Source organism: Lepisosteus platostomus, chromosome 21 (genome assembly GCF_059453375.1).
Source record: "Lepisosteus platostomus isolate fLepPlt1 chromosome 21, fLepPlt1.hap1, whole genome shotgun sequence".
Classification (NCBI taxonomy): domain Eukaryota; kingdom Metazoa; phylum Chordata; class Actinopteri; order Semionotiformes; family Lepisosteidae; genus Lepisosteus; species Lepisosteus platostomus.
In genome coordinates, this window is record NC_142631.1 from 4537637 (window position 1) to 4552307 (window position 14671).

General features: G+C 39.8%; 1 protein-coding gene across 3 annotated transcripts in view; it reads left to right on the top strand.

The window, feature by feature from the left end:
- The window catches only part of pdcl (phosducin-like), a 28056-nt gene extending 16849 nt beyond the window's left edge, over window positions 1–11207 (top strand). Inside the window, exons 1-4 of one of the 3 annotated variants that reach the window (XM_088615539.1) lie at window positions 3955–4092; window positions 7582–7768; window positions 8360–8541; window positions 9324–11207. In XM_088615539.1, coding sequence (XP_088471665.1) covers window positions 7594–7768; window positions 8360–8541; window positions 9324–9887 — 921 coding nt within the window. In that variant the 5' untranslated portion in view covers window positions 3955–4092; window positions 7582–7593 and the 3' untranslated portion in view covers window positions 9888–11207. Of the gene's footprint in view, window positions 1–3954; window positions 4093–6575; window positions 7264–7581; window positions 7769–8359; window positions 8542–9323 lie in introns of those variants that run through there. The other 2 variants (XM_088615541.1, XM_088615540.1) reach the window with 2 other exon arrangements.
- Window positions 11208–14671: the final 3464 nt, after the last annotated feature.

Here is a 14671-nt window from a genome sequence, read left to right on the forward strand (position 1 = left end):
TCACAGTTAGGCAGCAAAAGAATTCTGTAGTCTTGCTGTACGATTCCAATCGACCTTGCAGCTGATCTATAATAAACCAGTCTGGACTTCAACATTGTCTTCACAAAAACCAGAAGGAGAAAACACTTCTGATTCCCTTCCTGACAAATATTTTATTTCCTGAAGCAAAGATTGTGCTTATTGCTATTCCAAATCCCCACTATTGCACTGCATGATTTATGGAGTTGCTCTATGAATGACAGTAGATTTGGAGACAGGCTGTATAGTTTTATAAGGACCTGTGGCTCAATCAGCATATGCTTGCTCTAATTACAGTGTGTCTATACACATAATTATGTCGCACGGACAACACAGAGCTAATAGGAACTCTGTGTAAATAAAATCTAAGTAAAAGAGGGGGCTTTTATTGGACTGCACAATGAACATGATTATCTATCACAGTCAATGTTTCCTGCAGCATTTGAAGTTAATGGAGGGCTTGACAACACCTATAGTTACAGAAATGGCTTCTTTAACACAAGGCCCGCTATTTGCCTTATAATTTCTGTTCTGGAGACCAGCACAGAGCTTTGTTCTGCATGTAACTAACACATTCATCTGAATCTGGGTGCTTCTCCATATTCAGAACAGGAGTTACTCTTAAAGGAAATCATTAACATTTTAGGAGCCCTGCTTTCTCATCTGAACAATTAAGACCTTGGGTCTGTAACTCACGACTGCTTTTACCACACTATGTAATAACCATAATAATTAAATTAAGTGCCTGTTTATGAGTTATCAAAAAAGTGGGTCTTTGGATGATTACATTTTTCATCAGGGCAGCCAAAATACCACACACGAGTAATTCATTTTAGGCTTGTAAGGTAGAATCTTAATTGTAATCTTAGAAATAGATCATACTAAACTGAAATTGAAGTAATCTGTTAAAAAGATGCAATACCCTCCACAGAAAATTAAATTCAATACTTTTCCCTAACTTGAAAAAAAAAAGAAAGAACAAACCTAAATGTGCTGAATTTCACGATGGGGGATATTTCATCGTTTCTCAGAAATGCTTAATATGTCACACTCCAACTAATTGCTCAGCGTCTCACATTATTGCTAACAACGTTTCCCAAAAATGGAAATGCAGCTTCCTACTCTTGATCGTCTTTCATTAGGAGCCACTTCTTGTGTCGGCAGCTAAGAGTATAAAAGGATAGGAAATCTGAAGAAGTAACTCTAAAGAGTTTTATTAATGGAGGGGGGCTTTGCTCAGGACAGCAAGAATACATAATAACGAAATAACAGATATGTCTGTATCTTGTCTGAATGCCATTTTATACAAATAGAGTCTGATCTATCTACCTGTACGATGTACCTAATCTATACATTTACCAGAAGCTAGGATCTTGCTGGATCTGAAATGCTAGTGCTGGAATAATCGCAGCTAAAAAGAAGGTGGTGCGCATGTGTGTCGGGGGGGAGTACGAATGCAAATGTTTTGCAGCAATCTAGAGACACAGCCCTCTCTAAACGCTGTGATAGAAAAAAAAAAAACAAGAAGAAAGGGAGCCCCACTAGAGCGCTAAACAATAGCCTCATTTCCATGGCGTTGTGTGATGTCCTAGAACTGTTCAGCCCTTGATTTCAAAGGGATGGTATTATCAGCAAACCTGGGTCTTGTTTCAGTTTACCTGTCGTAAGTCTTTGCAAATGTAAATGGTCCCTTTTTTTTTTGCTCCGTCTCTGGCACAATCAGATGTAAATGAAAGCACAAACACAGCCCAGCCGATTGCTATTCCATGCAAGAGGCGAGTATTAATTATATAATCTCTGACCAAGTTCAGCTGGAGACAGAACTGCGATGTGCTGCAGCCCATCCACAAATTCAAATGTGCAAATATACAGAAACGTGCACTGAGAGAAACAGATTCCCCTGGCAAATGGTTACAGTATTTTGCTTCTTGTTAACAGATTTCTACAGCCACAGGGCTTAAATGAGTTGTTAGGTTCCCTGCAATAAAAACAGAATAATGGCATTTATGACCTCATCGATATCTTTACACTATTGTGCTTGGTAAGTCTGGTTTAATTACAATTTGCTTGTAATCAAATATTTCTCCAACACACTGGTCTGTGCTTACAAAGAAAGTTTTGTACAATGACTGACAAAAATAATTATTGATAATAATTCCATTATTATTTCATTCACTATCAACTCATTATCATTCATTCATTCACTCAAAGATTGAATATTAGATCGTTTTCTCCGTAAGAGGTAACATTTTGTAACATCTTGTTTAGGCATCCTAAGCATTAACATCAAAATATTGATAAACACTATGTCATATTGCTCGTTTGTTGTTATTAATTTGTAATGAAGCTCTTACAATATCAGGCTAATGTCTGTATTTCTATAATTAACTTTAATTCAGTTTACTGACTTAGGTATGTCTATTTTTTACCATGTAACTAACATTTTACAACGTAATCGGCATTAAATAGAAATGAGAAAGGCAGATAATTAAATGTTAATATTGATATAAATCCTAAATTAACCTAAATTGATTTTTTTTTACAAATTTGCCTATCCTGGGTTAAATCATGAAGCTCCCACACTTGTTTCCTCTGTGAAAAGGCTGGCATTGATCAGAAACCAAATACCCTACTCATCTAATTTCCTTTAAGTCTGCTTTGCTGACCCCTGTGGATTGTGTCCATTAACATAGCCATGCTGCTTCAGGGGATATTGCTGAGTGCCGTTAATGGACTATTGAATGCACTGTATCCACATTTACAGTTTGTTTATCGCTTGCCCTATCTGGACACAATGAAAATTAATTGAGTTTAATTAAAATCCAAAACTAAGTCATTATAAACTATCAAATACTTTACACTGACACAGTTTTGAAAGCTAAAGTGAAGTCTAAATGCCACCTATAGTAATGTACGTCCTGGACATACTCACTGCTCTGTTCATTTGACTATATTAATACTCTAGAGCTCTCTCTTGAAATGAGGCATATAGAGGCCTATTGGGATAGTTTTATAAACATTTAATTCGGGAAGACCTAGATAAGCAAATACATTTATGGCCTATGTTTTTCATTCATATGTACATTTAAGTATGAAGCGGTCATATTTTATTTTTTGGGGCAGGGTAAGGGGGTTAAGCTGTGAAAACTAATGGTGATCCCTGCACAAAACAGACACACAAAGAAGGAAAAATCATTTAATCGATTCTCAGGTAAACTACAGTATACTTCAGTGTCTCAGTATATCACTGATAGACAAAATAACAAAAAGGAAGCTTAAATATAAAATAAATAAGAAGACCACTGTTTCAGGTCAGGGCATGGAGTTTTCACGTTTATAGCTGTTGACACAAATGAAGAAGCTGAAGAAATAATATTTGTCTACAGGTGTGCTGTATATGTTATTATATTCATGCTATAATTTTATTCGAATCATAAAATCATATGATTATGTGGCACTGGATAACCTTATTATAAACTTGATTTTTTCTGGAAATTTGAGAAAAAAGTTATAGAATTAGAAGAAATCAGAAATACATTCTAAAAAAGGGTAGAATCCCTTCTTCATTTTTGCTATATCTAGCTGATGACTGAAATGTATAAAGCATTAAAGAAATAAAACTTATATTTTTTGAGAAACGACGCGCGACGTGCAGAAATACTACACTACGTGATATCACACTGAGTGCAACTGACCACGTGGTTATATACTCGGGGAGGAACGTCGTTTCCGTACTGTGCAGCTGAACTTGAATGTTTCTGGCCAGAAGAAAATCTCGCCATTTCGGCTCTCCTAGGGAGCCAGCTCTCCCTGATTTTTCATGTATCTGCTGTCAGATATGGCGTCGATATGAACAACAGTTTCATAGCCCACCTCTGTAAAGAGCGTTGTTTGCTCCCGCCTTCCCAGCAATGATTGGTCAGTTCCGGATCACTTGAACACTCTCACCGTTTCTATTGGATAAGCACAACGCCAGTAAACACTCACAGGGTTGGTTGTGGTATCAGTACTGAAAAGGGAAGAATAAGGAGAGTCTGTTTTGTTTCGGTTATTGTATACTTGGCTCGTACTGTGGTAAGACTTTTTTTTTTTACTATTGTTGTACTCTCTTGCGAAGACAAAACTCAGTTTTTATTTACGCGATAACCGGCGTTTATAAATATCCGAATGACAGCTTTTAGCTTTTTTTTTTACGGTCACCTCCGTGATGGGTGTGCTAACTAACCGCTACCTACAGAAAATGCAGACATGCTGGTGATAATTGAAGATAAATTCTGATATTTATTTGATGTTATCTTATGGCTGTTCTCGCAGTCATGGTGTTGGTCTCTGTAGGGGAAAAAAAGCATACTTCAAAAAAGAAAAACACTGTGTAACCTCGTATGTTGTTATAATGGGGTCCGTAGTTTTCGTGTTTCAGGCTTGTTTCATTAAATGGAACAACACGCCTTTTTTTGCTGTATGGCACATGACAGATGCGCTGAATTGGCCTGAATTAGTCTTTGCGGTGTTATACGTTAATGTTATAATACATCTGTGTTTGTATGTGTGTGTATTGCAGGGGACTATCCATTTGCAATAGGATTTACCGTCCTGTCAATCGCCAGTAATCCCGAGAGCAGTTGCCATATTAGAAAAGCTTGATCAGTGACGACCATATTACAGGATCTGAAATTTCTGTAGCACCTTAAAAATATTCAAATTCAAGTTCCTAAGTTAAAAGTTCGTAAATGATGTGGACGCGTAATTTTATCATCTCTAATTTATTGTCATGAACAATATACGCTTTTCTTGGTAAGGGTTAATGTAACAGTATGTAAATTGCGTCTTGTCTAAAAACTACAAAGGCAAACTGGGGGAGTTAAAGGCAGGTTAGGAATGCACTGATTGAAGAGGCTCAGTGCTCTTAGCGTGTATTATTTTGTCATGTTGCAAGAGCGGTCGTCCTGCACCGATTTCGGACGTTTTAGCTTTGTTTAACTTCCTAGAATTCTTCGAACAGGCAACAAAGACAGTTGTTAACACTAAAGCATATACAATACGCTATATTTAGATTTCAAGAAAGCCTTTGATTCAGACCTTTATAAAAGATCTATTGCCAGATTAAAAGATCTAGGAATCCAAAGTAATCCATGTGTGGACATAATCTGAGTACTGAAACAGGAAACAGTGTGTTGCAAGGACGAGTTTTAGGCTCTTTCCTGATCTATATTGGAGGTTTAGCTCCTTTGGTTAATGTTGCAGATCATACCTGCAAGAGGCATGCCATTACTGTAAATTGCCATAATAAGGAGAGGGGGGGAATGGAAAGAAAAGTAAGGAAACTGCAATAAGATCAAATCCAGGGACAGAGCAAAAACAGACAGATGAACGTCAGATGAGCATTCAGAAATGCAAAGTTATCCTCGCACGAAAGCAGGAGCATAATCTGTTCTTGATGGTTTTGGCCTGCAGGAAGCTATACATGAAAAGTGGCTTGGATGCCAAAGTAATTTGGAGAAACGACAGAAAGTAAACAGAATGCTGGGGTATAAAAATGGTGAAACCGAGGGATGGTGCGCAGAATTGTACCCCTTTATGAACAGAGTTCAAGCTAGAGTGACCGTAATTCATGGTCTGAGGAGGTTGTGATACCTGGCCAGGATGAAGAGGGTACATCTTTTCTGTCTAGCACCCGGGAGGTTTGCTCCAAGTGTATAAAATCCTAATGGGGACGGGTAGCATCAAGTCAGAGGGAGTGGAAGAGGGACAAGGGCTCCGTGTCAGGAAACGCAACGAACTGTGAGTAATTGGAGCAGGCTTTCCTAGCCAGGAGATTTTAGATTCACTTTAGTTCCTAAGCTAGTAGACAGGTTAGATGGACCAAATGGCCTTTTGCAGTTCACAGCCTTTCTTAAATTCTTTCTGTAGGACGGATTACTGCCCAGTGAGCAGAGAGTAAGTACAAACCATCCCCCAACCATTTAATCTGTGCTGTGTTTTTATGGATTAATGATGAGCCAAATTTAGCTGTAGCAGATACATTTTAAAGCTTACTTCAGATACATATAGACATAATGTCTAAATAATGTTGCTTGGTTTGGCTGTTTCTTTGTTTGGATGCTCCTGTTAGTCGGTGAGCTAGCATAAAGCCCAAGAAGATCCAGTTAAAGCACATAAACTGTTCTGGGCACTTGTTTCTTATGACAGATCCTATGAATTTTTATTTGTGGGTAATAATTTATACCAGCAGTATTAGTATAAAGACACTTCCTTTTCTTTTTTTTTTTGCTCATTTAAAGTGAATATGAACAAAAATCAAAAGTTTTAAGACTTCTTTACTTAAAAACAAAAAGATCTTTAATGTTATCTCACCCCCAAATATGTTTAAATTCAAACATGAAAGCTTCTAAAATGCTGACCTTACTTTTTAGTAGCATTTTTGCAGGTTTGCCAAATGTTGAGCCTGCCTGTTGGATTTTCAAAAGGAAATGATTCCTTTTCCTACAGGTCTTGAAAGAGAGAGGCTCATCAGCTTTCAAAGCATCTCAGTAATTGTGGTAGATTCCAGACAGAAATGTGAAATACGTTACTCAAAGGATCGAGAAATTCTTTTGTACTGACCTGTAGATCGAGGACTCTTCTGCTTTCACTTGTATGTATCTGTAGGTGTATGAGTGGGGTTTATATACAAAAGCTCCAAACTGAAATAATGAAAATCAGGCAATTAATCTAACAAGAGCCCGCAGTGTGAGTATTGAGCCGTATCTCATGTTTAACGTACAGGAGGTTTGACCTTTAGGTAAAGCCCTGTACACCTACATAAATTCTAAGCAGTGATATGTGCATAATCCACAGCAGGCTTAAGAAATGCCCAAATGATTAGTGGCGATACAATTGCTTTAATAATACTTTTGCGCTTGAAGCTGAACAAGGTTTTAAATATGCCACCCTCGCTATGCTTTTAAATGGGATGTCATTTTTCATCTGTTGAGGGTAGAAGTGTTTGTCAATCAAATACAATTAAATATTCTTTCTGTCCTGAACTTACTTTGCAGTAGTGTCGATCCAGTTTGTCTTAGATTATTCCCCTCATTAGAACCAGAGTACTGTGGGCTTTCATTGTGTTCTTTTGGGTATTCAACCTTTCTAGCTGGCTGAAAAGACTATGCCTTTTGAACTCGAATGTGCAGACTTTAGAATTTGCTTACAACTGTTTCATAAACCGGAAAACAATAATGGGTCTGCTTTACGAAGACCTGTGAGGTAAGAGATAAATATTTTGGTTGCTCTGATTTACTGTACAGATGGCTATAGCACTATAAACTTGTTAGACATCAGCTTGGGCTAATTCTGGAGTACTTGAGAGAAAGCATGCAATCAGAGGTGATGGATGCATTATAGTAAAGGGATGCTGTGAATGGCTCAGTCATTAACTTCTCCATTATGAGTAGATGGGTCTAATTTAGACTCCCAATTTGAAGTCATTAAGTCATTGGAGCACCTTATGCCAAAGCTATTAGGGAGGCTGCATGCACGGGTAAGAGCTCTTGAGGTTAGCTTGCGTTCGGTGGTTTCTTTCAGAGGCAGGTCGTGATGACAACCTTGGACGACAAACTTCTGGGGGAGAAGCTGCAGTACTACTACAGCAGCAGCGAGGATGAGGACAGCGACAAGGAGGAAGAGGGCACCGAGGAGAAGACCATCCGGAATCCGGACGTGCTGGACGCGGACCTCGAGTACAGCCAAGACGGCAGTGCTGTGAACACCGGTAATTGTGATGCTGCGAGGCAGCGTACCAGAGCTCGGTGTGAATCGAAGCCAAGCTGCTGGGGCTCTTTCTCGAAGAGCTGCAGTATTTCACACTCAAGCCCCATTTAACTTTATATTTGACCTAAACTCGGCAGGACTTCTGCGAACCTGTAGTGTGCTTGAGTGTTATATGATAATCAAAACCTGAGAAATTCGGACCTGTTCTCCGTTAGTCTGATAACGTACTTTACATTTACTCTGTGTATAGGATGCTGGTATCTTATCTTGCTTTGTTTATACAGCTGTGTCGACAGCAGCAATTGAAGAAGGATACACCAGTGGCATTCAAAGGGGTATCTTAGACTCAGAACCCTCAGTAATTTAGAGCTCGTTCTGCTATTCTACTGTGATTTAATGCTGTATGTATATTTATGGAAAAATGTGTCTTTCTTACGTCACTGGTAGGTTTACCACATACATATTCTGTGGGAAAGAACGCTGGGGAGTGATTTAGGGATCTGTGTGTAAAAAAGTGTTTGTCAGTGAGGTGTGATGGTAAACAAAAGCAGGGCCGAGTCTTTGCGGCTGATCGCCGACTGCGACTCCGCAGGGCCCAAGGGCGTCATCAACGACTGGCGCAAGTACAAGCAGCTGGAGAACGAGCAGCGGCAGGAGCAGCGCCGCGAGATGGAGAGGCTGATCAAGAAGCTGTCCTTGACCTGCCGCTCGCAGCTGGATGAGGGGAGTGACCAGGAGAAGCAGAAGGAGCTGCAAGAGAAGATCAACGGCAAGGTGAGGTGGCGGATCGGCCCGCGGTCAGTGATTGTGTCCAGTTGGGTCCATTCTGTCCAGTTCCTGCACAGGGAGAAAGAGGAACTACAGACTTGCCCTTCCATCACACCCCTAGTCAGGAATTTAGAGCTCTTACACCTATTCTACTGTACCCTGGTTATGATTCAATGCAGCATATAGATTTCTGTAAAGATGTGTCATGTTTGCTTTACAGGTAAGTTTACTTCATACATATTCAATGGGGATGTCCACTGGGAAGTGATTCTGTGTGGGAATGAATGGTGGGAAGCGATATGTCAAAGCTGTTCGCTTTCTGACTATTCGGGAGGCACAGCCCGCTGACCTACAACAGAGTTGGGAGCCCATGGACAGAAAGATTTGCACCTCTCCCTCTTGCCACTGCAAGCTCCGAGAATGTGGCAAGCGTATCTGTTGCACGAAAGAGAGAAAACTAACCAACACTTGGTGGCGCTCTGCCTATTGTGTTGCAGCCACTTGGGGAATCCTGATGAGATGACCCAGGCTCAAACCAGAGATATCTGGGCCCTCAGCCTCAGTCTCCATTAAGAGCCCTGCTTGTGGAGGTACTCATGTGCCTCCACCATGTGTTAAACAAAGGTTTAGCTGATGTAGCACAAGCAACTTGATTTGGAGCGTTGTTGGAAAATAATTGGGCAGATTGACTTTTGATAGAAAGTCACTTTGCATCACAATTTGCTATCCACCCGTACATTGGAGTACGGATTGCAGCAAATGTCTCGGTTCCTTTTTTGGTCTTGCAGATGACCCTTCAGGAGTACAACATGCTTCAGGAGCAAGGCGACGATGAAGACTTCCTTCAGCAGTACAGGAAGCAGAGGATGGAAGAGATGAGGAGGCAGCTGTACACGGGCAAGCGCTTCGAGAGCGTCTTCGAGCTCGCCAGCGCCGAGGAGTTCTTGGAAACGGTGGATAAGGAGGAGAAGAGCACGCTGGTGATGATCCACATCTACGAAGAGGACCTCCCGGCCTGCGAGGCCATGACGGGGAGCATGATCTGCCTGGCTGCCGAGTACCCCCTCGTCAAGTTCTGCCGGGTGAAGAGTTCCGTCATCGGGGCCAGCGCCAGGTTCACCAGGAACGCTCTGCCCGCGCTCCTGGTCTACAAGGCCGGGGATCTGATCGGCAACTTTGTGCGGATCACGGACCAGCTGGGCGAAGACTTCTTCGCGGTGGACGTGGAGGCGTTCCTGCAGGAGTACAGCCTCCTGCCGGATAAGCACGCCATCATCCCGACGTCCATCCGTAACGCGGCCGTTACGTGTCGCGGAGGCAGCGACGAGGACAGCGATCTGGAAATCGATTAGTTCCTGCAGAGGATGAAACTTTTTTTTTTTTACAGAGAAAAAAAAAAACAGCGTAGTTTTCCTGCACAGCGTAGTCTCATTTAGGATTCTGTTACTTCTACTTGTGTAAAGTCGAAACTCTTCTTGAGTATTTCCCGGATCTTTGACCTGTTTGTTTGCTTTCCCTTATTTCTATACAGGTTTTTGTTTGAAAGCTGCTTTGAATACTGTAAAATGTTTATTCTACACTTCCTCCTGAAAATACTTCACACTGCTGTATCACTTTGGAATAAGTGCTGGTTGTTAATGCTGCTATACTTTGTTAAATTATTTTCTTTGTAGATTATAGAATCAAATCTTTTTTTTGCTTTTAATTTAATCTCACTGGCATTGCCAACAAAAGTGACTGCCACTTCTGCATTTGATGCACCTATTTGGTTTATTTTGCCACAGTTAAATTTGAGATCATTTACAACTGGTTCTTTAAAACAATGTTTTGAAATTCAACTTATTATATATACAGAGAATGCAAAAAAAATCCTATCTTTTTTTAATTTGTCAGAATTTTAAATCTCGGCCATTTCTTTTTCTTGTATAGTTCCTACACAACTTCTGAGTTTGAGTAAAAGGCTAGCAGACTGCCTTGTGTTTAATTCATGGTTGGATGTGTTCAAAGGAATACCAATGAACGATTTTCAGAAGAGACTGTATTCTGGACTTATAACAAGCTCATTTATAGTGTGGCTTCATTTGCGGGTTAGTGGGTATATTATTATTAAGGACTGCACCACAATGTTGAAATTCCATTTTCTTTTCTCTTTCATGAAGAAGATGATTGTTTTTATATTTATGGTGGACGAAATATTTCAGATTCAGCCACAGCCTTCATCCTTCAACAGTTGATGGGAAAGAATTCTGAACACACAGAGCCAAAATGGCAAAGAGTGAAAACATTCACCGTGGAAATTGTACAATGTTTGACTCAAATTTCTTTAGCCACTATATGTAAATATGCTGGAAAGTAATTGTTGAAAAGAATGAAAAATATTTGTTTTGTTGGGTTGTTCTAGATAAGGTTCTGCGTATGTACTGCTTTTGAAAAGCACTTATCGTTTATAATAGCTCTAAACCTTTAGTGTAGATGAAATTCTTAGATTTTTGTGTGAGTATGTGGAATAAATGAACATCTAGATGAAAAGAAAACCTCATAGCTAGTAGCTATAGCTAAGAGAGCTGTCAAACATTCTGAAATGATTTTTTTCTTAGTTTTTTTTAACCTTTTTGTATATTGAACTGATCCAAGATCCTGGAAACTAGCTGTAAATAAAAAAGTTGATCCAGCCTGGTTTTTTTTGCTTGTCCCTCTGAAATTTAAAAAATTTCAAAAAGAGTTGTGTCATGAAAAGAACGTTTATAAGTCTTTTTCATTGACCCAGCTTCCTGTGTGTGTTGAAATATTTCTAAGCATGCATTGAGCTGTATAAATGGTTTGAAATGTACGTCACTTTGATAAGACTATCAGCCAAACAGCGTAAGAGTAAGACCAGTAGGTAGGTTAGGTCCCCTTTTCAGGCCATCAAGGCCCATGGGGAATGGGGGGCAAGGGCCACCATTTTTCTTGGCCATCCGACACTGGAGGTTGAGGTGATGTGGTCAATATCACACTCCAGCTGGCCTATTACCCCCAGAAGGATTAACCCCCAAGCACTCATTTGGAAAGGAACCTTGGAGCTGTCTGGAAGGAATTAGAGAAAGCTACGTCACTTGCCCCTACCTGGGATTGAACCCCGGACCTTCCGGTCAGGAGCTAGACGCCCTTGCCATCTGAGCTACCGCTGCTCTGGAGTAAGACCAGTGTAAGTAAAAAGAACGATCAGCTGCTATATTTAAATTGGTTTGTATTGAAATGGCCAACGGTCAGCAGAAAGCTCATTTAGTGTTTTCTCCTTTATGCTGTCGTGCCTATAGAGCCTGTCATGCTCCTTAACGTTATTTCTGTTCAGAACACCTGTGACCACTGACTCATTCGGGTAATGTAACTTCCAAATTGAAGGCTTTCTTGCTTAGGTTTTGTTTTCCTCAGGCAATAGCGACATGTTTTTCTATTGTGTAATTGGTCTGCAATCGGTGAAGGTACTGTTTAAAATGCCATGGACTGAAGGTTTCCATTTAGCTGTGCTTTTTTTCCCTTATTAACTAGTTCTCAATCCAAACGATCTCCTGGGAAGCCTTCTTTCTGGAATTTGTGAATTGTGAATTACTCTTCCATAGGGAACTTAATCAAAAGCCTTCTGATAATCTGCAATGTCACATTCCCTGTGTGCATCTGCTACTGTTGTTCGAGTAGTGACCATCAACAGCAAGCGTAGCCTGAAGGAACAGGTAAACGTTTATTCTATGCTGAAAGGAAAAGAAAATAGGTTTTGGCTGTGGAACTTTATTCAGGTGTGTCCATTTTATTACTTCTTCACAATTATTCCATTTTATTACTGTTGTGGCTTGTTCCGAGAACTCTTAAGCTAGGCAGGACCTACCTTTTCTAAATACATTCATCCATTTTCTACTTTATCCAGTTTGTGGGGAAGTCTGCGCCTATCTTAGGCACAAGGAAGGATTTTAAAAAAATCAATTTGATCTCTTTTTCTAGGATATTTTCATTAAGCTCATCCTCTAGTTCTAATACTGATCGGTCTAATAATTACTTGATGGAGCTTTCTCACCTTTCTTATGGATAGTTACTATATACACAATCCTCCAGTCCTTGGGTATGACCCCTGTCTTAAGTGACTGAAGGGTTGCATCAGTGGCTTCTGAATAACATCTCTTCTTTCTGTGACTGTTGTAGATGTTGTTGACATCTACCTTAGTGAACACCTGAGTTTACTACTCGTTTAGTAAGTATGCAATCTAGTTCCTTCTCATTGTCTAGAAATCTCTCTATTAATGTCACGAATATATTTTGCTTGATCAGCATTTTCTATGCATTAAATATGTTGGCCTCTACTGCAATATTCCTTTCAATTTCTCTCTTGGCCTTTCTTTTTTTTTTAACCTGTTTGGAATTCATTATACGGTCATCCTTGATTCTGTTGTTTGATTTTATAATGTCCTTTTATAAACTTATTTTTTCCCAATCAATCTGTGAACCGTTTGGGATATTGTGTTGAAGATTTTAATAATATTACGGTACTTTGTTAATACTTCCCCCTGGTGGCCAGTTATAAACTAATTTAAAAATAAGTTGGATTTTTATTTTGATCAGTTCCTCGGCAATGAATGTTCCTCACATGTGGGTGTATTTACACACTCTCGTTGCATGTTTGTTTGCTAGGTAAACATTTTGTTTGTCAGTTACAAATAGTAATAGTTGTGTTGTGCTCTGTACGCGACGCATAGCCTTGACTAATTTCTGCAATACGTTTTGTTTACACGTATTTGTCAACGTATGTGTAGATTTGCAAACTGCTTACTTCCAACATAAGAACATACAGAAAATGCCACAGCCAACCACTGATCAGATCATGAAAGCAATTTTCCAAAGTCTGCTTAGAGAAAATGTAACTGGTGGGTTTCATCTCACACAATGTTTTGTTTATAACAGAAATACTAATTGCAAAACGAGTGCTTCTGTGTTCTGCGAGCTCTTTTCCATACCCAAATTTACAGTATGTGACAATGTATTGCATACACCCTGGACACATAGCAGCTCTATTTATATTGAGTTTATTTTATTTAATTTCTATTGCTCTATATCTATTATGTAATTTTAAGTTGGTAATGAGCTTCTTATTTTACCCCCCCACTCCTGGTGAGCTCGTAGAAAAGACATCTCATTGGCAGCAACTACTGTAGCCAGCAGCCATATCACTCTGCAACTCACAACTGGCAACCCACTGAAGCTCAGCAGGTGTGAGCCTGGTCAGTACCTGGATGGGAGACCTCCTGGGGAAAACTAAGGTTGCTGCTGGAAGAGGTGTTAGTGGAGCCAGCAGGGGGGCCCTCATCCTGCAGTATAGTGATGGGGACACTATACTGTAAACAGGTGCTGTCCTTTGGCTGAGATGTAAAACTGAGGTCCTGATTCTCTGTGGTTGTTAAAAATCCCAGGGTGTTTCTTGAAGAGTAGGGATGTTCCTCTGGTGTCCTGGCCTACTATTGGCCCTTACCAATCATGGCCTCCTAATAATCCCCATCTATGATTTGGCTTCATTACTCTGCTCTCCTCCCCACTGAGAGCTGATGTGGGGTGAGCATACTGGTGCACTATGGCTGCCATCGCATGGTGGATGCTGGACATTGGTGGTGGTGGAGGGGAGTCCCCATTACCTGTAAAGCGCTTTGAGTGGAGTGTCCAGAAACGCGCTATATAAGTGTAAGCAATTATTATTATTAATTATTACTGCTGCACGCTGTATTGTTGTGCATTTGATAAATAAACTTTGACTGATTGATTGACTAATGGGTTGAATGCAGTTTGAATTTAAACTTGGCTGATGTTGCAGTTTGTGTGATTTAAAAATAAAAGTACAATCTTAAAGGTACACAATATATTCAGATTTATTTTTATAGGTCATCATCAGAATACTGAAGAATCATTGTGTAACAATCAGGAGAGATGTAAACCATGCATGCTAAACAAAACTAATGTTAGATTCTCAAGGTAATGAGAAGATGCATTAGATACATTAAGCATAAAAAAAAAACTTATGGAGAACTCATCATTAGTCATTAGATCATTAGACAAAAGACATGGAAATGGAAATCGAACTTTTGGTGGTGAAAGGAGAAAAACAACCAGAAATTTA